The 24,812-nt window shown below is 41.3% G+C and overlaps 1 protein-coding gene across 7 annotated transcripts; it reads right to left on the minus strand.

Annotated features, from left to right (window-relative positions):
• Window positions 1–1,062: 1,062 nt before the first annotated feature.
• LOC119492254 (ankyrin repeat domain-containing protein 31-like) lies at window positions 1,063–24,365 on the minus strand. Of its 7 annotated transcripts, none has more exons than XM_037776569.1 (14): window positions 24,185–24,352; window positions 22,059–22,128; window positions 18,949–19,138; window positions 15,943–16,226; window positions 12,110–12,274; window positions 11,850–11,992; window positions 9,746–9,917; window positions 7,704–7,855; window positions 7,399–7,495; window positions 7,111–7,207; window positions 5,783–6,374; window positions 4,036–4,176; window positions 1,811–1,940; window positions 1,063–1,513 (listed from the first exon to the last, which is right to left on the minus strand). In XM_037776569.1, the coding sequence occupies exons 3-14, from the start codon at window positions 19,116–19,118 to the stop codon at window positions 1,359–1,361; spliced, it is 2,298 nt and encodes a 765-aa protein (XP_037632497.1). In that variant the 5' UTR covers window positions 19,119–19,138; window positions 22,059–22,128; window positions 24,185–24,352; the 3' UTR covers window positions 1,063–1,358. The 7 variants fall into 7 exon arrangements, with proteins under 7 accessions (XP_037632497.1, XP_037632498.1, XP_037632499.1 ...); XM_037776570.1 differs by having other exon boundaries at window positions 12,110–12,271; window positions 24,185–24,351; XM_037776571.1 differs by lacking the exon at window positions 18,949–19,138 and adding an exon at window positions 20,093–20,180 and having other exon boundaries at window positions 22,060–22,128; window positions 24,185–24,348.
• Window positions 24,366–24,812: the final 447 nt, after the last annotated feature.

The raw sequence follows: 24,812 nt of genomic DNA on the forward strand, positions 1-24,812 counted from the left end.
AGCTGACGCAGGCTCACCTTCCTCAACACCTGCTAGCTGCACAGTAGAGGACAGGAGGATGTTTTCAGAAACATCTTGTAGTGTACTGTTTAGCTGTAAAATGAGAAAGTTTGTGACCCGGCAGCCATGTTGAGATCTGCTGAGGAAATACCAAGCACCGCCCACCAGTCGGAGCACAGCCAATAGGAACGCTTTCTCTCTGAAATGACCTGTGATTGGTCAAAATCTCCTGATATATTTTTTAAAGCCTGAAAACAGAGCCATGAGGAGCTTTAATGCATTTTAATGAATGTATAAACTCCTGGACTTTAATAGCTCACATATGTTTCAGCAAGATTACAGCTCATGATTAAAACTTTATGCACATTGAAAGCAAATCCCACATTTCTGTGTTCTCTGAAAATTCAAGAGTAAAGTTGTAATATTTTGAGGTAAAAAAAAGTCATATTATTATGAGATATAATATTATGCTGTGCATTAGACTCTGTTATGCTCTGCTGGTGTGTTAGTATCCCCTTCAGACCGTCTGACAGACACAGAACCCTGTTTGGGACTCTGGTCTCTGGATGAGACAAAGTTTAGGTGCACTGCTCTTCATCAGAGGTGGAAAACTGAAACTAACTGAAAACACTTCTGATCATGAGGCATAAATCTCACCATTGTTTGGCTTACTGTCTACACAAATGTTAACTGCACCACTTACGATAGAGTGCAGCTCACAGCGTTTCAGTGGGAAGCATCGTGGAGTGTGGAGACAGTCCCAAACAGAGCAGAGATGTCTACAAAGTGAGGGGGACGCGGAGACAGAGAGCTACAGGTCTCACAACTTTATAGTATTATGACTTAATTCTCTATTTTTTCTAACAATGGCCCTAATACTCCGTCATAGTTGACAGACCAGAATTCTGCCTTTTGGTTTATTTTATTCTCTCACTAATTTGCAGCTATCAGAGCAGCTTTTTTTGTTCAAAATTATTGCTCGAGACAATTCAGTAGTCGTTAGATATTGGTAGGGACATCCCATACCAAACCTTAAACTAAACACCAAACCTGACACTTTTATAAACTGTATTATCTTTATTGTGTTGGTTTAATGCAGTTAAAGATGCAAGCACCTAAACTTTAATTAAATGGGGAAGACTGAAATTAGTGTTTAGAGCTATAGTGTGAAACTACAACCTGCTAAATGGAGTTTACACACATTTTAGTCTGAACAGTTACAACACAAAATCTGAAGTATGTCACATGGTGCCCACAATGAGTACAGTAAACTGATCATAAAATAAGTGAAGAAGTAAAACTCATCAAGTTAAATAATGAAAACAAAAACAGCTACGGACAAATGTGGGTAGAGATGATTATAATAATTCACCCCCCCAGTCTTCAGACTCTGAGTAGTCTTTCATCAAGAGCTTCTCCCAGTAACAGTCCATTATAGCGTTTGGCAGCATTTCGTCATCACCCACCAGGTGGATTATCTTGATTTTCATTAGACGTCTCAAGCTGGCTGCCTCTGCAGTAATAGAAAAGGCATTCAAATACATTCAAAACCACGCTTTTTACATATGAAGTCCCTTTTTTAAATAAATGTACAAATCATTTTAATGAGGCTGTTTGAAACAGTGCTCAGAGGGAACTCCAGGTGGGAGATGTATGAGCGATTAATTATTGACATAGAAAAAGCCACGCTTCAGTGACTGCCTGCCTGCCCTCTCTATTTGTTGGAGTTGCTCTGAAGGAAATGTCACAGGCAGGATGTATGTGGAGCTGAGGCTGGGGTTAGGCATGTCGACAGACAGGAACAACAGACCTGTGGTCAGCGCCTCCTGAGAAGAACCAGCCATGTGTTGACCCTCGTCCTCAGGATGAGTCCCTGGTTTCTTTCCTCCTGCCTCCGTGTTCAATAAGTAATGAGACAAAGGTTTGTCTCTGAACGTCACCTGAGCAAACAGTGGAAGGAGCTCATCAGAAATATCTTTCAACACCATTGACATGTCCGTTTATAAATGATGACTTATTAATGAGAGTATCAACGTATCCTGGGTGGGATATGTGAACCCTGAGGGGCCTATCATATGTCTTTCAGCAGCACTCTGGATCATGCAGTCTTTAAACAGGCCTCTGTAGCGCTACGCTATTTTTAATTTTCTCAATGAGACGGAGGATATGGAAGAGGAGGTGGAGTGTGTGTGCTGGTGCACAGCTCTACAGTGAACACTCAATAATTTACAGCCTAATGCTGTGTCTCTCCCCGTCTCCACAGACCCCTACTGGCAGGCAGGAAACAGCAGACACGTGAACCTTGTGCCACATCAACAGATAAGGAAGGAAAAGAGTCTGTGGGAGCTGACAGCTTCACAGACTTCAATCCCCCTGGGTTCAGAACAAACGGAAATCAAACAATTAAACTAAAATAGGCAGATTTTAATGTCACTACATTACTGTGTGTTACTGTACTGCCTGTGAACTGCTTTGTGAATTTCATTTTATTCTCGCTACCTGAAGGTTTTCTGTTCACTAATTTTTCTTTTGTTTAAAACCCTTTGTAATCGCTGTTTATGACAAGTGCTGGATAGATATACTTAACTCTAGGAGACCCACTTAGACACGTTTTTGTCTTTTTTAGCCAGAGCCCACTACAGACTCTTAAAGACAGTAATGTCGGCTGGGATCACCAGGTCTCAGAGGTTACTATCATAAACTTTATTATTGATTAATGTGCACAAAAAGCCCACATTTACTTTAAAGGCCAATGTTCAAATCACGCAAATATGCATACATGTTTTAAAGGATATGGCTGGGGTTATTCTATATTTTTCTTACTGTAACCATTATAAAGACCAGCCCCAAACAGTGTGTTAGTCTGTCGCTCAATACTTTCCGGCTCCCTGTCTGTGGCGCTCAGCTCCAAGCCCATTGGTTCCTACTGAAGACTTAAATCTTCAAAAATCTATAGTTTAATTTCTAAAAGTTCAGTAATTTCCTAAAACAGCTGCTCACTGTGGTTTTTATCAGATGTTAGTTAGATATAGATAGTGCATTTGTTGGGGATAATTTATGTGTTCATGGTAATGAAGGAACATGTCATCCGGTGCAACAGTGTCAACATCTCATTAATGTGTTTTTAATAACAATGGAGCTCTATGGCACAGAGGAAGAAGATATCAGGCTTTTGTCGGCACAGTGGTGCAGGCTGGCTGGAGCCTCCGTGTGAAGTCTGCATGTTCTCTTCATGCCGGTGCAGGATTCCTCCCACACTCCAAAGACAGGACTGTGGTTTATTGGCGACCTCTTGTTGTCTCATTTGAAGTGGGGGCTAAAAATCTAATTTTTGTCCTGAGGGTGGTGCTAAATCTAAAGAGTTGATCTTATGAGAACATCAGTGGACTCAACAAATTTTGATCTGATGGTGGGACTAGAAGGAAAGGTCACAGAGTCACCAAAAAGATTTGGATTCATCCTCTGGGCAAGATACATATCTACAGCAAAATGGTAATGGTGATCTTGTCCATACTCTGTATCTTTGCTCTGAAATGTTGCACAAATGGACACAAATTACCAGAGTTTAAAAAAATGCAGGGCATGGTGGCCTGGTGGTGAAGATGCCTACCAAATACTATGATTGCAATGTCCCCGGAGGACCTCTGTTGCATGTCCATTTCCTGTGTTTGAGTAAAGACAAAACACCCCCAAAATACTTCAAACAAAAAGCAAAGGTGTGGCCATGTTGTTTCAGGGAATGCTGGTAAAACAATCCAGGAAGGCCAGTCAGTGGAATAGATCCGTGAGTCCAAAGGCTTATCAGAAGCCAAAACACTGCACAGCTGTTTATAATACAATGAGACGGGATATTTAACTTTTCACCACTGTAGTGGTCTCATAGGAATGAATGAAGAGACTGCTTTTTTTCATGCAGTGCTATTGTCTGTCTGTTTGTGTGAGTTACAATAAAAAGCCAACAGATTTTCCTTTTGCTGCAGTCATTCTTATGTTTTGAGAGCAGGGATAAGATTAAGGCAGAGCCTGATGTCTAACCTTGTCCCAGGCGTACGCTGAGCTGACGGGGATGTTGTTACCAAGGATAGACTCCAGCCAGCATTCTGGAGCCCGGTGCAACTTGCCTTTGCTGTCCTTTATCGAGCCATCAGCCAGCACATGAGCAAGGTGCCAGTGACCCTGCAGACGCAAAACAAACAGGTTGTTTTCCGAAATGATGACAGCAGTACAGTGCTATGCTTTAGCAATGTGGGATAATGGCAGTCAATCATTTATTGCAGTTTTAGAATAAATTGCAGAGGGAAGGTTCATCGCCCACTGAATGTCCAGGGCACTGTCCTGTTGACACATTGATTGTTGAATGGCAGCTAGTAATTCTTATTGGCCGCAACTGATCTGACTCACTGCAGTACCAGACGGGTGGGACCCTGTCATGCCACAATCAAATGTGAAAGCTCCACGTATGTATGTGCCTGTGGATGAATCACTTTCATGGACTTTGAGGAAATGTTCTAAAAGTAAGAGGTGTTGTCTGTATCACTGTTTCCGTTCAATTGTCAAGCGAATTTTTTAGCAAACTTTTGAAATGTCGCAAAAAAGAAATGTGAATTAGGTGTATCCATTCATCAACTGGTTTGGAGTGAATAAACTCGGCTACAGCGTAGTTTGGTGAGGAGTTGGCGCTGTAGGCTACGCATGGCTGAAGCAGAGGTTGTGAACCTGCAGCAAAACAAGTCGCCTTGGCCATCTAACCATCTACGAGAGACTTTGACAAGGGCCAAATAGTGCTGGCTAGACGACTGGGTCAAAGCATCTCCAAAACTGCAGCTCTTCTGGGATGTTCCCGGTCGCCAGTGGTCAGGACCTACCAAAAGTGGTCCAAGGACTGAAAACCGGTGAACCGGCGACAGGGTCAGACCCGAGGCTCATTGATGCACGTGGGTAGCAAAGTCTGGCCCGTGTTGTCTGATCCAATAGAAGAGCTACTGTAGCTCTACTTGTTGAAAGAGTTAATGCTGGTTCTGATAGAAAGGTGTCAGAACACACAGTGCATCGCAGTTTGTTGCGTATGGGGCTGCGTAGCCACAGACCGGTCAGGGTGCCCATGCTGACCCGTGTCCACCGCCAAAAGCGCCTACAATGGTCACGTGAGCATCAGAACTGGACCACGGAGCGATGGAAGAAGGTGGCCTGATCTGATGAATTACGTTTTCTTTTTAATCATGTGGATGGCAACGAGTTGGAGGTGTTGACTCGGCCTCCAAATTCTCCAGATCTCAATCCAATCTTGCATCTGTGGCATGTGCTGGACAAACATGTCCGATCCGTGGAGGCATCACCTCTCAACTTACAGGACTTAAAGGATCTGCTACTGACGGTTTGGTGCCAGATACCACAGCACACCTTCAGAGGTCTAGTGGAGTCCATGCCTCGACGGGTCACAGCTGTTTTGGCGGTAAAAGTGGGACCTACTCAATATTAAGCAGGTGGTCATAATGTTATGACTGATCGGTGTATATCTGGGTAGACGCCGACAGCGGAAACAGCTGATCAGTCATGTGAGTTAAACATTCACTGCACTTTTCTAATCCAATACTTCAAAGTCTGAATAAAAATATGTAAATGGAAACATGGCTTAAGTTAAACATAAAGACATTGTAGTACCTTTCCTTTCATTAGGAAAGACATTCAGTTTAATTAGTTCAGGTTGTTTGGTGACAACTCTAAAGAGAACAAGCTGTTACACATGGATTAAATAGGTTTTATAAGAAGAGCTTTGCCTAACCTTCAACAGTAGCTGTAGAGCACTTCCAGACGGCGTGACTCCCCTCTGTACGAGCTGAGAGAGATGTGTGCTGGTGTCTTCAGCTCGTGTCTGTATCAGAGTATTATTTCCTTTCATCTGGAAGTTGATGTGTTGTAAAGTATTTCCTGGTTGTGGAGTGCTGCTCTGACAGCTGCTGGCTTTCTTATTCAGCACATCAGTGTGTGTGGCAGCCTTTTTCCCCTGGGCCAGTGGAGGAGCAGGAGGCCTGGGCACTGTACGGCCCGTGACATTGTTTGGAGGTGCCGATCGTAAGAGACTGGTCTGTTTAACTGGTCTGTGGTTTTCCTGTCTTTGATTACAGCTGTGTGCTTCTCTAGCTTTAGAAGAGGCTGGCGTGGAAGCCAGAGCGTAACAGTGATCCGACTGCTGTCTCATTACTGTACTGTCCTGATGGTTGGGAGGCTGAGGGGAAAATTTGGCCTTCATGTTTACATACACCTCTACCAAATGTGTCTGCTTCTGGAGGATCGCCACAAAGGTCCTCTGACGTGAAGCGAGGGAGACGAGATGACTTTTCAATACACATTGCCGAAAGAAGTCGGGCACGCTCCTGCACAGAGAATCAAACAATACTGCTGTTAATTAGATAAGTGGTGTGCTGACACAATGATAATACCAAACTTTATGTCTTTAAAAAAAAACTGTATAAAGACTGCACAACGGGTCAAGAAAGACAGCCTCAAACCACAATGTTGAAGCAGGATTCTGACTTCATTGAATTTCTACCTGTACTAGACGGATGACAGAGAACAGAGACCAGCAAGACTGAGAGAGGGGAGGTCAACAGCCCAGTTTGGTTCAGACCGTTGACTGGAATCCAACCATACATTTCTACCAACCTGGAGCATTTATTCAGGATAACATAACTTTAATCATAATTATAATAATACACTGTTTTCAAGCAATGAATATAAAGAAATAATCAGTCTTCTGTTTGAAACTCAGACTGGTGTAGTCTCACAAAAACCGACCCCTTTGCTCAGTCTAGCAAATATGAGAATATAATCAGTACAGTTACAGTTTACAGAAGTTGTAAATACAGCTTTGTGTCTGGCAGCATTACCACTGGGCACTGGGAATCTGCTTTTGCTCTGAGAAGACATATTTGTAAATATGTCCTGTGAAGACTTCATGTTCATTTCTAATTATTTACTGCGTGCATTAACATTTACTTCTGTAATTTTGCCTTGTTTTGAAAATGAAAGCATTGTGAAACACAATATCTTTTGCTGCTGGCACACAAAGCTTCACTTAAGTTCAAGGATGAGAGAAGTTCCTGAACTGACCGGTATTTTTGGGCAAGATTGTCCTTCTCCAAAAGCTGTTTGCTGAGCACCTCAACCAGCACAATCTGGATCTGTGTTAGAGCAGCTTGATATCTGTCTGAAAAAACAGACAATGTTTCGCTTATCATCTAATTTGCATTAGTATTACCAGCTGGATATGATGTGATCCTATTGGCTATTTATGGTGTATAATAATTATCTTTGTGTGTACTTCAAACACGAACATGCAAATGCATATCGTTGCTTCTATCAGTGAAACAGTGGATGGACTGTTTGCAGCTGCTATACCTGCATCCTCCGGACCTGTCAGAGGCCAAGTCAATATCTCTGTTTGTTTCCTCCCCACCTCTTCCAAAACCACTGGTATGGCCTCTGAATGACTCAGCTGTATATAAAAAAACATTCATTTGTGAAAATTTCACATCAAAGCTGCAAAACCAGTGAAGCTTTCAATAAAGGATGACTTCGAATGACTGGATCTGTGCCATAAATGGTTAAAAATACGTTCTTTGTCTATGTGCATTTATTCCAGCCGCAGCTCACACAAATGCACATTAGAGTCTAAAGGTATTCAACGTGTAAAGAGCTCTCACATTATCCGTGGTGGTGTCTTTCTTCCTCAGCTGAATGTCACCAGGCTCTCTGGCTCCGTCTCTGTCACCTGACTCTCTGGATTGTACATTTGCCGAATCACTGCAGCTGGGCCGTAAGCTGCTCTGGCAGTGAACCTCTGAAGATGTGTCACCTGAAAGAATCCTGCAGTCAAGACCTCAGCTGAAATCACTACTCCTAAGAAATCTTAAAGGTTAAGGTTTTCTAAGCTTGAAATAAGCAACAGATCCAACACAATTTACACAAAGAGTTTGACACAAATTGAAGTAGTAAGTGTCAACTTCTCTGTCCTATTCTGTAGCAAGGTTATCGAACTTTAAAATGCATAATTCAAATAGTTTCAACTTGATTGATTTCAATGACTTAAGTTTAAACTGTAAGTGTAAGAAAACACTCAGAAAACAGTCAAACTTGAGCACAATTTAGTAAACATTGTGTATTAAAGCCATTTGAAATCAATCACATTTTTCAATAACCAAATCCTATTTTAAATGCTACTGAAAACAAGATGTCCTCAGTGTCCGCTCCGGTTAGGAATGCGCCTCACGAACACCGTGTGTCGTGTAATATTTGATGAAACGTTAGCGGAGACTGTGGTCCAAGGCCCCGATCACACTGAGACGCGTTGCTAGAAACGCGTCACCAGCAAAACCATTGTTTTCCTGTGGTACCGCGCGCCTGCCGTGCGCTCCTCTCTTGCACCGCTGGTCACGTTTTTCTAGCAGTTTGTTTTTGTAGTTTTTAAACGCGCAAAAAACGTAAAAATATTCTCAACTTTTCAACTCCAGGCGTGGAGTCGCACCGCTTGTCAATGTCACACTTGGCCCAGGCAGCCAATCAAGTCAAGCAAGAGGTGGACTTTAATACTACTACCAATTCCTGTTTTGATACCAATAGATGTGGTGGGGTTAGTTAGCTGTTGGACTGTGAGCGGGAAGGAGGAATTCATATCTCATGTTGTGATAGTTTCATGTCGGCTACTGTCTTTGAGAGAGATTTGTGATCGCCCTGTTAAGCAGGCAGCCCCGCTCCACAGGCGCATCAGCTGTTTTGCCCGACGCCTTTTGCCATGAGGTGTTTTTCATGCGGCCACACCGGCAGCGACGCATCTCTGTGTGATCAGCCCCTAAGAGGAGTCATGATTTGCCATTGCTTATACTATTAGTATCTTAGCGTGCAAGTTTGATTCACAATCGACACTACTGATTAAAAGATGATTTCAACTGGAGAGATCCATGACTGGAGCGAATGATATTATCGTGAATATTCAGTGGAAACACATGAGAAGTCACTGAGTGTGTGTTTTTCATAGATGTGTTTTTGTGTGTCTCAAGCTAGTTTCCAAGGTACTCCAACTAAAAGTGCATCTTGTTTTTAGTTGACTGTCGTAGCATCTGGGAAAACTCATGACAAGGTCAGGACGTGTCTTGTAAACTGGACAACATTACAGACCTGAGCAAGGATTCCATGCCGACTCGAAGCGTTTTTGTCTCAAATCTAAAACATTTGTCTGGAACAGGAAAAAGTTGGGTAGTCTGTACTTGGCATAAAGGTGTGCTCCACTGACAACCTAGCCTTTCAGTATCAAATGCTTACGTACCTTAGGCTTGAAAGATGACAATGTATTTCAAAGTTTCTCCGCAAATTAAGGTATCAAAACATCCAGACACTTCTTAAACTACTTTGCCAACATTATCCACTTCTCTGCTGTCCATCAGTACGCTCAAAACATTCACATGCTCCAAAATATGGCTGCTTGTGTTTGTCACTGGCTCAGTTAAGCTGCTTGTATTTGTTGTTTCAACCATTGTAAGCAAATATAGTTGCTGCTGGGCTCCAAGGAGAAACTATAAATGTTTCAGAACCACCTCTCAAGACTACAAGTGAGTATTTGATACTCAAAACATAGTGGATTGTGTGGAGTATATGCATCTGTTAATTTATTTAGTATGCATCATATATATATATATATAAAAAGAAAAGGCTCGGGTTACATTTGTATGGAATGTGTAAGGTAGCTCACCTGGTTGTCTGCATTGTGCAGGTGCCTCACAAGGCTGCTCATGTGGGACAGAAGATAGTCGGAAAGAGAGCAGCTCTTTGATATTCTGCTCCGGTGCCATGTCCAGTGCGCTGAGGCCACCGACAGTCCTGTCACTGGCGTTTGAACCATGCTGGAGGAGAAGCTTCACGACCTACACAACACACATGCATTTCACATCTTGTCAGGAAGTGGAACCTCCAATAGCTTGTGGATTTTAATATCGTACAAAGATAACTCCATGACGGCCACGCTATCAATCAAACTATGGCGGATACCAGCCTTACCCAATATGACACATGCATCATAAGAATTGCTGTGAGCTTTCACAATGCATTAACATGTAATATAAGACATTCTCCATCTGTCCGAATCCTTTAATATGTTCACTGGATATCAGTAAACTTTTGATGTAATTGAATGAGACCATGACCGTGGAGAGCAGATTATCTCAATGGTGGTAATGGGCCACGGAGCAGGTGACCTCAACTTGCTCTGAAAAACAAAACTCTATTTAATCGTTGTGTAAAAAAAATATTCATAATGTTGTTAGAAGACAATATAATAAGTTATGATAGTTTATAGGATGCATTATCAGGGAGGCAAACAGGTAAAAAAAAGGTGAGAACATTGCATAGATAGAGAAAACCTGCCACAACTATGGGGGGAGAATATTTTGAAAAATATTTGCTTTACATGCTCATTTCTAATTACTCTTAAAGGACCAATATATAATATGTTTACTGTAATAAATCATAAAATTACCATGATATGCCATCAGAGATTAAGGAAACATGCTAAACAGATGCTAGAGCCAGTATGTTCTCTTTTGAAACTTCCATTCTGCCCATCATCGCCGATAAGCTGCCAGCCGATTGGTTTTGGCCGGTGGCCGATGGATCAGTGCATCTCAAATCCAAAAGCAAATTGTTTAATCATGTTGTGGTTAAAAACTCATCGTAACCACATCCACCCACCATCCTTATACACCTTTAATATAGGTATCGAGACGATAAAGAAGTAGTTCAAGTGTAAGTGACCAAGTTACAATGAAGGCCAACTTTCCCCATCAGCATACATGTAGATAGTAACCTTGAGATATTTTCTGCTATACAGTTGTAGCATCTCATATTTTTACAGCAATATACCTCAATAGCTGGCTATTTTTCACATGTCAATCATGAGATTATGACATATAAGGCTAATTATACCAAAGGATTCATCCTGCACATATTGAGTATTGAAACCAGCCTATTTGATGACAAAATTAAAGGTCAAAAGTTGAGTCTAACCTCATGCACAAAATAAATAGCTTACTATAAAGACAGCAACTTAACAAGGGAAAACTTCTCCATGAAGAAATGAGTTAGTTTGATAACAGCATTTACTTAATTTCCTTTTTACAAGATAAATCAGGACGGTGAGGTGTTGAAGCATTTCATAACTGAAAGAGCACAACCTTTCCCAAGCCTTTCCTGTTCATTCAAATCAGACAGCCATATAAGCCTCTTTTGGAGAAAAAAAATGAATAAAAGTGTCAAAAATGTTTAGAAAAGAAAAAAATAATCATAGGATTTGCAAGAATCATGTAGGTGACCTATTTTGGATTCATATTGCAAATTTTGCCAAAAAGTGACAAGTTTGCATGCAATAATGCATCAATATGTGAAACCCTAACTTCAGCCCTAAAACATAACGAGTATGTTGGGATATTCATTGCATTTGTCTGGACAGAATGCCAGTCTGTCTCATCCAGACATGGCTGGAACAATAGTACATCTTACCTGTCGATCCCAAAAAAAGAGAGAGAGAAAAGACGCAGAGATAATGATAAGGAAAGAAAAGGGACAGTTACATTAGGGTTCAAATTCTTTCACCAAATTATGTAGTAAATATGCATCTGTCTTTGTAAACCCCAGGGATAGGTTTTTCTTTCAGACAGACAAGATGTAACGCTGAGTTACCAGAGCCTGTGACAAAGAGGCTAGTCTGAAAGTGATGCCCGGAATTTGGTTCTCTATGTGGAAAGTGTTACTGAAAACTTTACTCTATATCTTAAAAGTCTCATTCAGAGTTTCTGCATCACCTGATAGTGTCCAACGGCAACGGCATCATGTAGGGGTGTGACACCATCAGAGCTTCTGGCATTAACATTAGCTCCAGCCTTCAACAGCTCCTCGACCACGGCCTCGTCACCGGCAACACAAGCCTCGTGGAGAGCTGTCCAGCCTGACAATTCAAGTCAACATTGACTGATAAGAGTGGGTCTTGTGTTTGACGGTTAATAAATGTTTCATGAGTGACAGATATGTCCGAATATAGAAGTGATCAAGTGAACAGACGAACCTGCATAATCCTCCATGTTGACGCTGATCCCAGCTTGAATGAGCACTTTGACTCGTGCCAGATCTTCTCTCTTGCATGCTCTGTGCAGAAGAGTCTCTCCCTTTTCATTTCTCTTGTTAATTTGCATCTTGTTGGGGTTTTTCACACATTGTGAGACCTTTGCTGCTTTGAAGATGAAATAAAATCAAGATTTGTGAAATAAATGAAGATAAAACATGACAAATCAGATGAGAAAAGTACTTTCAGTTACAGCGGTCTTACTGTAGTGTAAACATGTTATTGTGACATTTTTTCTCGTTATTACTAGATGCCGAATTATTCAGTTTTTACAAGACACTTTTTGTCATAACAGCATATCGCTTTATTTTGTCATATCACAAAACTTTCTCACTAAAACAAATTTTCCTCGTTATAACACGATACATTTTTATGTTGTTATAACAAGAAACGGTAAAATTTAGATTATGGTCCACAATGTACAGCGCAATGCTCTTCAATTCAGCGGTGTTCCAGACCAGTGCGTACTGATACGTATAGGTACAATGATGTGGGTCGTGGATATGTGCATACATTGAAACATAGGCTTACAGCCTCATGAGGTACAGTTTGTGGACAGGAAGGGTGGGCAGGTCTTATAGACAGGGTTGGACGCTGCAGATTGGTGCTGATGAGAGAGAGAGGCGCTGAACCGAATGCACATTTAGTTCATCCTTAAGGGCGGTGTGCTCAGCCCCCTCCTGTTCACACTGCACACTCACGAGTCTACAACCCTCGACATGGAGAGCACTCTGCTGTGAAGTTTGCAGGACGACACCACCATCATCGGCTGGATTTGATGAGACAATGGTGAGACTTCCTATCGAGAGAAAATCCACAATCTTGCAGAGAGGTGCTCGGAGAACAACCTACTGCTCAACGTCAGTCAAACCAAGGAGCTGATGGTTGATTTTAGGACAAAGGAGGCGAAGACACACACCCCTGTCTACGTCAGTAGAGCTGAGGTGGAGCCGGTGAACAGTTTTAAGTTCCTGGGAATCGGCATCACAGAGATCCTGACATGGTCATCTCACAGCCGAGCAAGCGCGCCGGAAGAGGGGTGGTGGGAAGTGAGGAAGGGGCCATTGGCAGCTCGTGTGATGTCTCTAGTTTATTGTTTATATTCTCTTTTTTAATTTCAATATTTTAATATATATACTGGAAAAACAAAGTTTGGAAACTTGTGTTTGGTGGATTATTGCTCTGTTGTTACAATGTTAATGGTCATTGTATTCTACATCGTTGGAAAGCCTGTTTATTTACCTTCGCAATGATGTCCCACTTGTAAGGATCATGCATTTGTGGGATGAGCAGCACAGCTGATTATGTGGGGAGCGCCCAAGAAAAATTTGCCAAAATGCTCCGTCAATGGTAAACAGTGTATTCTCCTGTTGGTGTTGACTCTTGTTTTGAGTTTTTTGGTGGATTGGATGATTGAACTCTCTATCAGTAACAAGGAACAAACAAGACATATTGGCTATTTTACACTTTATTCATTTAATACACCGTCAGGAGCCTCAGTAGCGGTGGAAGATCCATACGCAGCCACAACAGCCTGGCACCTCCTCCTCATGCTGGTCACCAACCTGGTCACACGTTGCTGTGGGATGGCGTTCCATTCCTCAACCAGGATTCGTTGCAGGTCAGCCAGCGTGGTTGTGTTGGTCACTCTAACACGTACAGCACGCCCAAGCTGATCCCACAAGTTGAATTGGGTTGAGGTCTGGACTCTTGGCAGGCCGTTCCATTCTCTCTACTCCCACATTGTGGAGGTAGTCTGTGATAACCCTGCCTCTGTGGGGGTGAGAGTTGTTTCTTGGAGGATGAAGTTAGGTACCAGATTGTGGAGGTATGGGATCGCCACTGGCTGCAGAATCTCATCCCGATATCTCCCTGCATTGAGATGGCCTTCAATGATGACAAGCCTTGTTTTGCCAGTGAGGAAGATGCTGCCCCACACCATGACACAGCCCCCACCAAAAGCTGTTACTCCATCGGTGCAACAATCAGCATAGCGTTCTCCACATCGTCTCTATACTTTGACCCTGCCGTCCAACTTTCGCAGACAGAACCTGGACTCATCACTGAACATGACATTCCCCCACATGTTCAGGTTCCATTGTCTGTGTTGTCGACACCAGAGCAAACGGGCCTGACGGTGAAGGGCAGTCATTGCAGGCTTCCTGGTAGTCTTATGAGAATACACTGTTTAGAGCATTTTGGCAAAATTTTCTTGGGCGCTACCCACATAATCAGCTGTGCTGCTCATCCCACAAATGCATGATCCTTACAAGTGGGACATCATTGCGAAGGTAAATAAACAGGCTTTCCAACGATGTAAAACACAATGACCATTAGCATTGTAACAACAGAGAAATAATCCACCAAACACAAGTTTCCAAACTTTGTTTTTCCAGTTTATTTATACATTTGTGTGTGCATGTTATTGAGGGGGCTACAACTGCATTTCATTGTGCAATCCTATATTGTATAATGACAATTAAAGGGATAGTTCGGGTGTTTTGAAGTGGGGTTGTATGAGGTACTTATCCATAATAGGTGTATTACTTACAGCAGATGGCGGTCTGCGTGCCCCCAGCATCGAGAAACAGACAGGAGCACCGGCACTGGAGCAAAGCAATATAGTGCTGTGGATGGGGACGGCAGAAAAAACGTATTTTAGCCACCTGACAGAAAGGCTCACCTAAAAAAAAAATATCCATTTAAGTGTACGCTATATTTCGAATACTTTCCAACGCCAAACTGAACTGAAAGTGAGTGATCTGAGCCTGCTGGATTTGGAGAGAGCATAGATAAGTTTCACTTTCAGTTCAGTTCCCATTCGGAAAGGATAGGGAAAGGGCAGTCTGACGGCAAGATAAAGCGGTGAAAATATTCTAAATATAGCATACACTTAAACGGATATTAATCTTTTTAGGTGAGCCTTTCTTTTAGATGGTTAAAATATTTTTTTTGTCTTGTCTGCCGTCCACAGGACTGTATTGCTTTGCTTCCGTGTCGGTACTCCTGTCTGTTTCTCCAAGCTGGGGGCGTGCCGACTGTCATCTACTGTAAGTAATACACCTACTGTGGATAAGAACCTCATACAAACCCACTTTAAAACACCTGAACTATCCCTTTAAACTTACTGTAGCTGGCGTTGTGCGAATTGCTCAGAGGTAGCGGCGGGAGGGTAGGAGATGTCCATTCTTGTCAAATACTTTAACGTCTGCGGTCAGCGCTGCATGGACCGAGTTGTAGCCTGGTCATTGATCACTTATACTAAATATATAAGCAGTAATTGATTTTGCGTTGGCACGCACACAAAATGAGAGCAGCCATAATATATAAAAACACCTTGCAACATGTCTACATCATCATGTTATACGTTTATCAATCATGTTATGTGACTGCTCTAGGCTACAGTGTCTCTTCAGGCATGTTTCAACACCATATGGAAGTTTCCTGTTAAAACAATATACCGACTTATGTTATAAAGAGAACAGTTTGTTTTAATGAGATATGTAACTTTTGTTATATAACAAGATACAGTGTTGTGTTGTTATTACAAGAAATGTTTTTTGAAAAAATTTAATAATAAGGTATCTTGTAGTAATAAGAAAATATATCATAATAACATGAAAATGATCTTGTTATGACGTGAAGAAGGATCTCGTAAAAATGAACGAATGAAGTGAAATTAATTTCTCGTTTTAACAAGAAACTGCACAAATATTTGTTGGCAGCAATACACTGCTGTAACATGATGTTTCAGTGGATTTCTAACTTCTAATTACCTGATTGAGATGTAGAACCAGCACAGCCTGCTGCAGACTGGGTACCGCTGGATATCCCTGGCTCGGGTGGTTTGAATTGATTTCTTTCCATCTCCACTTCCTTTCTCTGCTCTTTGTTGCCAAACTGTGAATCTAAATCACTGATCTCCATGTCCTCAGCTGCCCCTCTGCTTTGCCAGGCATTGCAATCACACAACAAGCTTACAGAGTCATCATCTGAAGATGATACATCTCCATTCCTCTCATGCTCCTGATTACAGCGGTAAGTCATCTCCACCATGTATCTGGAAGAAAAACACACGCACACTAATGACACTTTGAAGGTACTTCCAGATTCCTCAAATACTGTTCTGCCCAAACCAAAAAAATATTCTGGTTGCTGCACAATAAAAATGATTTGAACCAATAAGTCAAACTGCCAAACTAAACAACTACACCCGTCACTTGTCATTGCCCTCTAAAACAACCACAAGTGTTTTCTGATCTGACACCCCTACTGGCAGGATGACATTGTTTGTCAATGCCTTCTACATTCTTTACATATAACCATTACAAAAAGGATTCATATGATGTATGTGGCACAAAACCCACTTGGTTAAGGATAGTAAAAGATGGTGGTCATGGTTAAAATGAAAATATTGACTGTTGGTAAGAAATGTACAACAGCTGTCGCACTTTGTTGGCCCATCCATTCACCCTAACCTCTTCCCTATGATTGCAATGGATTTGCACTTGAAAAGACGTTGAGGTTAAAATACAGTCAATTTTAAATTGTCGACATCTATTTGGATCTTGGGTCAAAGGATTTATTTCAGCTACTTCAACAAATGGAGTAAGTTTAAACACAGTCACTGATCTGAAATGCTGTTAAAACATGGTCAGACAATACGCAGACTATTTAAAAACTTGCTTTCAAACTCCATTCTGCAGCTGCACCACCATCCTGCACACTCAGAAATATTAACATATATTCTCCAATATTATAGGAATTATGTTCCATCAGTGAGACCAAGTGATACAAATCAATATTCATTGATTCTACATGAAAAAAAGACTTAATAATCTAGGCCTAAGTTAGATCATCGTGTAACGTTACTTGAGCCTGTTGATAGGGTAAGTCTGCTCCACCAGTGATAGTCTGTCAGATGTAAATGCCCCCTGTATAGGATATGTTCTCTTCGGGTTCGATGCTGCAGCAATTTTCAAGGTGACTGACCTACCCTGCATGGTCTCTGTCTCTTGACTTACTGTGCGCAGGTCAAGTTTCTCAGCCGCTGAAGATTGTGCGCTCTGAGCCATCGTCCAGGATCGCATAGGTGTCAAGGATACGATTCTTATTAATCAGTTTAACTTGAACTACTTTCAGTAGGACTTTGGGGGACTTACTTTGAGGATTCATGTACAACACTTTAGATACAAGGGGTTGTCTGTTCACATCATGCAAGATTCCCAAATGCCTTCTGTTAAATTTAGGGCAGGGTTTCTTTAGGTCACAATTTGCTGCCAGATTTTAAATCTCTACATCTCCAGTGACCCTCCACATCTCCAGCATCTTCCTTGCTCTTTAATCCATGTTGCCACTTCCTCTGTGCTTAATTCGTTCAGTCCTTCACAATGAGTCAGGGAATGATCAGCAGACTGACAGTAGGAACATGGAAATTTTAATTTAGGTCTGGCCTTGTATTGAGCAAATGTGCCTCGGGCTGCTTTGGAATGGGTACCATGGAGTATGGTAGCTGATGAGGAAAACGTTGGTCTCTGACTGTATTCTCTTCTTGGGCGGGATTCTCTTCTTGGATAATGAGTGGTGCCAAAGTGGAGGTTTGCAACCTGAGCTGCCACTGCTTGACACTCGGCTTCTCCTTGGAGCCATAACGAGAAGTGAGGGCATGTCTTGCATAGCTGGATACAAATTCAGCTGGTAATTTGCTCAACACACGTTGTACGTGTCATGGGAAGGCAAGTTCGGCTGCCCCTTCTTGCCCTAGAGACTGTAACATGCCCACCAAAGATCTCATCCTTACTGCAAACATGTGGAAACTATTTGCATTACAGAGGGGAACCTTGAGAAGGTTTAAGATAGCCTGTATTTCTCTCAGGACAAGGTGATGTGGCTGACCATACTGCTGATCTAAAGCTGCTAGAGCCATGGTATAGGGCCGTGGGTCATGAGCGTAAGAGAGAGCAATATGACGAGCAGAGCTCAGGTGAAGGTGGTCTAATAAAATATGGTATTTGTACATTTCGGGTTCTTCTGGTGGTACGAGGTTATTTAGAGCCATCTTTAGCATTGCAAACTCATGGGGGTCCTCCTTCGTGAAGTTAGGGAATGAGGATGCCTCAATGCGTGGAGCATATCTTGGTCGGTCATAATTTGCAGCCTGATGTTGCCATGCTGAAGCTGGTGGGGGTTGTGATATTTGGGTTAACTGGTACTGATGCAACTGATCAGTTTGAGAAGGGGGAGCAGGCTCAGATGAAAATGCAGGCAGGGGGGGATATCCAGGCTGGGATGAGTAAGCATGAGGTGGGATTCGGGCCGCGTTGGTTGAAAGTCCATGAGCTGACTGTAGAGAAGCTAATATTGGCTGAAGAGGTGGTAGATGACTAGGTTGTGCATGAGCTGATGGCGGTAGACTGGCAGATAAATGAGCTGGGGTAGCTCGACTGGTAGTTTCAGGGTCTGGGGGCGCTCGACTGACAGGTGCAAATGTTAGATTTCCCTGGTTTGGGAGTGTTTGTACTGACCGGGAAATCCTACCACATTCTGTTACATGTACAGACTCTGAAAGTGCAGGCTCTGAACGTGCCTTCTCGTGAATAGTATCTTGGTATTTATCTTGGTATAAAGGCTGGGATTGTTCAACACATTCTCTATCAAAACTGTTCCATCACAACTTTGCTTATCATCAGGCTTATCTGCTTCAGGATTACTGTATTCCTATTGTTCAAGTCTCTCTTTAAGTTCATGAACCATGCTTCTCAATTGTGCCATTTCTACATTACCTAAGCAGAGTGGTTTCTGGAGGTGAAGGGCAGGTTGCTCCATTCCACATGAGGGCATGGTAGTACGGTTCTGTGTGGTAGTCTTGGAGATAACCAGGTGACGTCCTCTCTCGGCGTGGTCTTCCACTTGACTCCTCTTCTTTACTCTCTGGCTTGGCTCTTGGATCCATATCCAGTCTAGAGGTTCGCTCTGGCTCGAAGGACCATGAAAAAAAGACTTAATAATCTAGGCCTAAATTAGATCATTGTTTCCTTGTTTGAAAGAATTAATGCTGGACCATTGAACTTCTAGCTGGGATGCACATTAAACACCAGGATCCAAGAGCCAGTTAACCATTTATTCAGAGAGGGTAATGGGTGGAGGTTGAAGGATGGATAAGGGATGAAGATATGGATGTTGATGATCTTTGTTATTAATGCATCGGCTTCTTAAAGTTGAAGACTTTAACATTCTCCATCTGGAACTCGGTCTGACTTTAGCTCACATCACAGGTAAGTGGCCTATATTGCACCGCTCCAGAACAATACCAGGATTGGGTTGGCAGCATGGTCTCAAACGAAGGGATTTGTAAAAAACAATTTTCTGGTGTGGCAGCATGGTCTCAGACAAAAGGGATCTGAACAGAACACACCCAGCCTTTAAATAGTCTCCCCTTCTCTAGACTCCTCCATTGGTGATTAAGGTGACTCTGCTCCCTCTACCTGGTCTCACAGGATTGACTGCAGGCTTGAGATTTTGAACACTATGTGTCTTAGCTTCATACCGAATTTTACAATTCAAACTGAGATTACACATTATGGGCAATAAACAGTTTAGTGGAACTGCTCTAACAAACTGACAGCTGTCTTGTGCGGCCCGAGTCACAGTGTTTTAAAAACAAAAAGATAAGGACATGCAGAGGTTTTATTCTGAGCTGCCGGTGACTTGATGCTATAATATTTATTTATTTTTTATATATAAATATTTGAATATGAGGGACCAAGGGAAAAAAAGTATTTAGATTCTGATAGACAGTAAACCTTTGATGTGGACTGAATGAATGAGGAAATAAAGCAGCGTGTCTGCCTCTGTAAGAGCGAGGAGAGAAACTCGGGGTTTGCTGAAGAGCAGGTTTGGCTCACAGAGACCCAGAGTTTAAGTTACCTTTTTTTCTGGAACTGAAGAATTTCAAGCGTCATGTCCGGTTGCAGTGGGGGAGTGTGTGCGAGGGACACTGAGGACGCTGAACTCCGAAAGCAATATAAAAAGAAAACAAAGTGGATCTTTCAAAGTGAACTAATTCCAAGAATTTTCTTAAATTATCAAAGAAGTGGAACAGAAGCTGGAACAATTCTGATGTCTAAAAAAACGAAAAAGAAGACGCCAATTGCCTCACCTGTTAAACCCGAGAGAACCAGGATGGAAGCCGACGCTTCACAGTGAGGTAATCAACCTGAATTTGCTGCATTAATCCGCCCAATAATACGAGAGGAAATAAACGAAGCAATTGATAAATTGCAGCCGCGACTGGATTTCTTAAAAGTGGAACTGAAGGAGTGCAAAGATAAACTGGTTGATGTTGAGATGGCGCTTTCGGGCACTCAAGAAAGAATGAATGAGGTGGAGAAAGTTTGTAACGTGCTCCAAAGAGAAAACAAAGAACTGAGAGAAAAAACTGAAAGGTTGGAAAATTTCAGTCGCAGATTTAACATCAGTGTTTGGCCTCGACGAAGATGTGGAAAAGGGACATCCTACGGAATTCATGGCATCTTTTTTGAAAGAGGTATTCAAAGATACAAATCTTCCTTGCCAATCTGAAGTGGAGATCGCGCACAGAGTGGGGCCTGCAACAAAATCTGGGCCAAGACCGATGATCGTCAGAATGCAGAGATACTTGGCCGAAGACGCTAATTTACAAATAGCAAAAAAAGAGAGAATGCTGCATTTCAGGGGGATGAAAGTGAAAATCTTCCCAGATTTAACAACGGAGATGTCCAAAAGAAGAGCGCAGTTCAAAGATATCAGGATGCAATTACATCAGGCAGAGATAAAACACGGTCTGATCCATCCAGCAACACTCATCATAGCTTTTAATGGAGAGACAAAATATTTACAGGATCATAAATCAGCGGAAACCTTCTTCAATCAAGCAATTAGACCGACACTATCGGTCGGTTAAAGAGAGGTGAAGAGATTACGCAATAAGAGAACTGCGACGGACCAGTAAGTGGTCAGCAGTGGTAAGAAATAACTATGAAAATGAAAACGACTGCATATGGAAAATGAACTGAACTGAACTGGACTGAATGCCTCAAACTGGTAAAGAGGACACATATAATGAGGACATGGGTTATCGATAAATAAGGATTGAACAAGGCATAATAGAGTTTTAAAGTTTAAGTTAGAAATGTTGAAGGATGCCTCGGGAAAATTTAAATCCGTTGGCTTATAATGCACTGAATATAATTAACTTCATGCATTTAAAAAGTAGAAGATTTAATTTCAAAATATAGTGGCCTCATTTTGCTTTGCCTTGTGGTATGTGAATTAAAATGTAGAACTTAAGTCTACTTGTATATTTCATAAAGGCCAACGGGTTTTATTAAAAATCGTAACACATTATCTCAAAATGAAACCTTTAGTTGTACTGTACAAATTAAAGAATACAACTCTAAATAATATTTAATTTAGACTACGTTGTTGCAGGGGTATAATTAATTACTGTATCAGTTTATAAACTGATTATATATAAACTGTCCATGAACTCAATTGCTTACCTTAACAGAACTTAGCATATCTGTTGTCAGTGATTGTCTTGTGAAGGTTTGTTTCTATGTCTGTCTCATAATGTCAAATAAATTAGGCAAAAAACAGATGTTTAATACAATATAAGAGCAATATACGATATTCACTTTGAATGACAAGAAAAATCTTGATACCATTTTTTAAAAACCAATCTGTGTTGTCATTGTGGGTCAGAGATACCGTGCCACAGATAGTATCAGATAGTTCACCTCTAATCTGGACTAAAATTATCACCACCAGGAAAAGACTGATGCAACATAAAAACTGAAAGGGTTGAGCAATGTGCACACATCACCAGCTGCAGTGAGTGAAACATCAGACCCACCTGGTGGTCAAAAACAGATTTGTGATGCTCCTGTACCGGTTGTGTTGCACTTCTTCTTTCACCTCCACACCTGCAAAACAAAAGATTTGTTCTATGATATACAGTACAGGAATTTCAAGTAAATATGAATGCTAAAAGTATTGAAACTAGGATCCCTGAAAGATTTTCAAGTTAAAGCTTTGAATTCGATCTCATTTGTGTATGGATTGCTCCCAGATAGGCATGTTTAAATCACCACACTTACCACTCGTTCAATGCTGAAATGCTTTCATAATGACACATTTTCAAAAGGACATCATTTGATAAAACAAAATTAATTAATCAATAACCATAAAAACCATGCATATACTGTATAAACACATACTGTACTGTAAATGCTAGAAGAACTGAGTAAACTAAAGGGAGTTCCACAGTATAATACTGAACAACAAACAATCAACTAATCCTAGCTTATGTCACAAACCACAAATTCAATCAATTCTAATAACAGCAAATACCTAAAATGCAAAACCTGTGATCATTTACTGCTCAAATGCTATGTTCCTGATGCAGCTGCAGGCAATATATATGAGTTTTCTTTTTCTTTGCTCTGACAATAACAGTGAAAGACCAAAAACTGAATGGATAAGTCTGGTGATATTTTATATTTCTTTTTATATATAAATAAATATATATATTTTATATTCAGGTTTTGCATGTGTGTATCTTGATATGTCTTGGAGTTGAGTACCACTGACACAAAAGAAATACTCACAATGTATGCACACTGCCTTATATCAGATCTGTAGTAATTGCATGCTAACAAATTAATTGTTTTTTCCCTGTATTCACCAATTTGTATAAATTCATTGTTGTTCACCTTTTGGTGTTCTTTAATTTGTTGCAGCATCTTTGATGTAGTGATGTTTTCGCTGCTTTCTTTTCATGACCTTTGAGCTCATGGCATGTCACCTTCAAGAGCCTCACATCATCACTGTGTTTTTGTTTTATTCTCAAATGTTTTTAGGTCAGTTCTACTATCATCTATCCTCAAATGCGACTATTTCAAATTTAATTCACTTCATGCACTTCCTTCACATACTTCCATCAAAGTTCATGTGTCCCTCTCTCTTGGCTGTCTCTCACTGAGTATACTGTAAATGTGTGCTCCCACCATTACTGCTCTAAATATCACTATCTTGATAGAATGTGTCAGCACACAGTGTGAAGCTTCACACTATTTTGTCCATCCCCGGTACATGGTTGGGACAGCTGTTTACAAGCAATGATTCCTGACCGGCATCAGGATGAGATGGATCTTTAAATGGTTAGGATTGTATTCCAATCTGTAAATATTGGGTAAATTACAACAACTATTTTTTTATCTACACAAACAGAGTTAAATGGTCTATTTTAACACCACCCACTAGATGGCAGCACAAACTACAACCATACAGTATGTTTGCTAATAAAACTGACATTGTGTGGTCACATGCAATGAAATAAAAATTGAACACACTATCATCTTCTGGGGAGAAACTATTTCGACCACTTGTGTGGGATAAGGATAGGGAAAAAAAGCACATTTGAAGCATGTATATGGTTCATCCTGCTGGGTAAGATTAATAGACCACAACAAAACCTGATCCTTACAAGTTGGACATCATTGTGAAGGTAAATAAACAGGCTTTCCAACCATGTAAGATACAATGACAATTAGCATTGCAACAACAGAGAAATAATCCACCAAACACAAGTTTCCCAACTTTTTTTCCTAGTATATATAGTATATTTCTGTGGATCAAATTAATCAATTGATGGAGGTACTGTAGACTGTGACGTCACCCTGCCAGAATGCAGGTTCCCATTCCCCATAACATTAGATAGCCAGCTCACTTTAAGTTACTTACTAACTATAACATACTTAGCTTTCAACACTTTTATTGTAAGCTAATGTTAAGCTAGCTATCAACATATGTGCCCTATCCAAACTCAGAAAGTCAACACATGTGACAAAACCTTTGAAGCTAGCACTTCTAATAAGGCCTCCATGTGTTTGACTGTAAGTTAACTTACAAAGAACAAGGAGAAAGAAAGTGGAGCTCTAACATTACTAACTTAATAACAGGTGTTGTTGTTGTTGTTACCTGTCTGGTCTAAATAAAGTTGGGCCTCCTCCGTCCGGTGTCTTCAGAAACGAGTGTTGCCAGATCTCGCGAGAGAAACGCGCAACCAGGTCTGTAGAAACAAACCCACAAGAAGCGACCTTACATACCTACTAGTGATGGGCATTCAGGCTCTTTTTAGTGAGCCAGATCATTTGGCTCAGCTCACCAAGAAGAGCCGGCTCTTTCGGCTCCCAAACGACTCTTCATTTTCTGCCTTTTATAATTCAGCCATAATTTAGCGCTGTTTTGACCTATGATTAGTGTGTGTTCACATATATCACTTAAATCATTAAATATAATTATACTAAACCTTATAATTTCCTGAACATCATAATTTTACATGCTGCTTCGTTTCAGACTGTCACTCATCTTGTCTGCTATTCGCGCACCGCACTCCTCTCTCTTTCTCTCCTCCTCTTCCTCCTGCTCTGTACCTGTAGACCATCAGCGCATCTTGCAGCCCCGCCCCTACCTGCTTGATGGTATGATCCTTGTCTGTCATCACTTGATTGGTCGCACGGACGTCATTAACACAACATTCAGTCACAGTCAGTGCATGGAGTGCCCGTGGTGCGGAGAAGACCGTCCTATACTTCTGCCTTGAATT

Source organism: Sebastes umbrosus, chromosome 8, assembly GCF_015220745.1.
Source record: "Sebastes umbrosus isolate fSebUmb1 chromosome 8, fSebUmb1.pri, whole genome shotgun sequence".
Lineage (NCBI taxonomy): Eukaryota > Metazoa > Chordata > Actinopteri > Perciformes > Sebastidae > Sebastes > Sebastes umbrosus.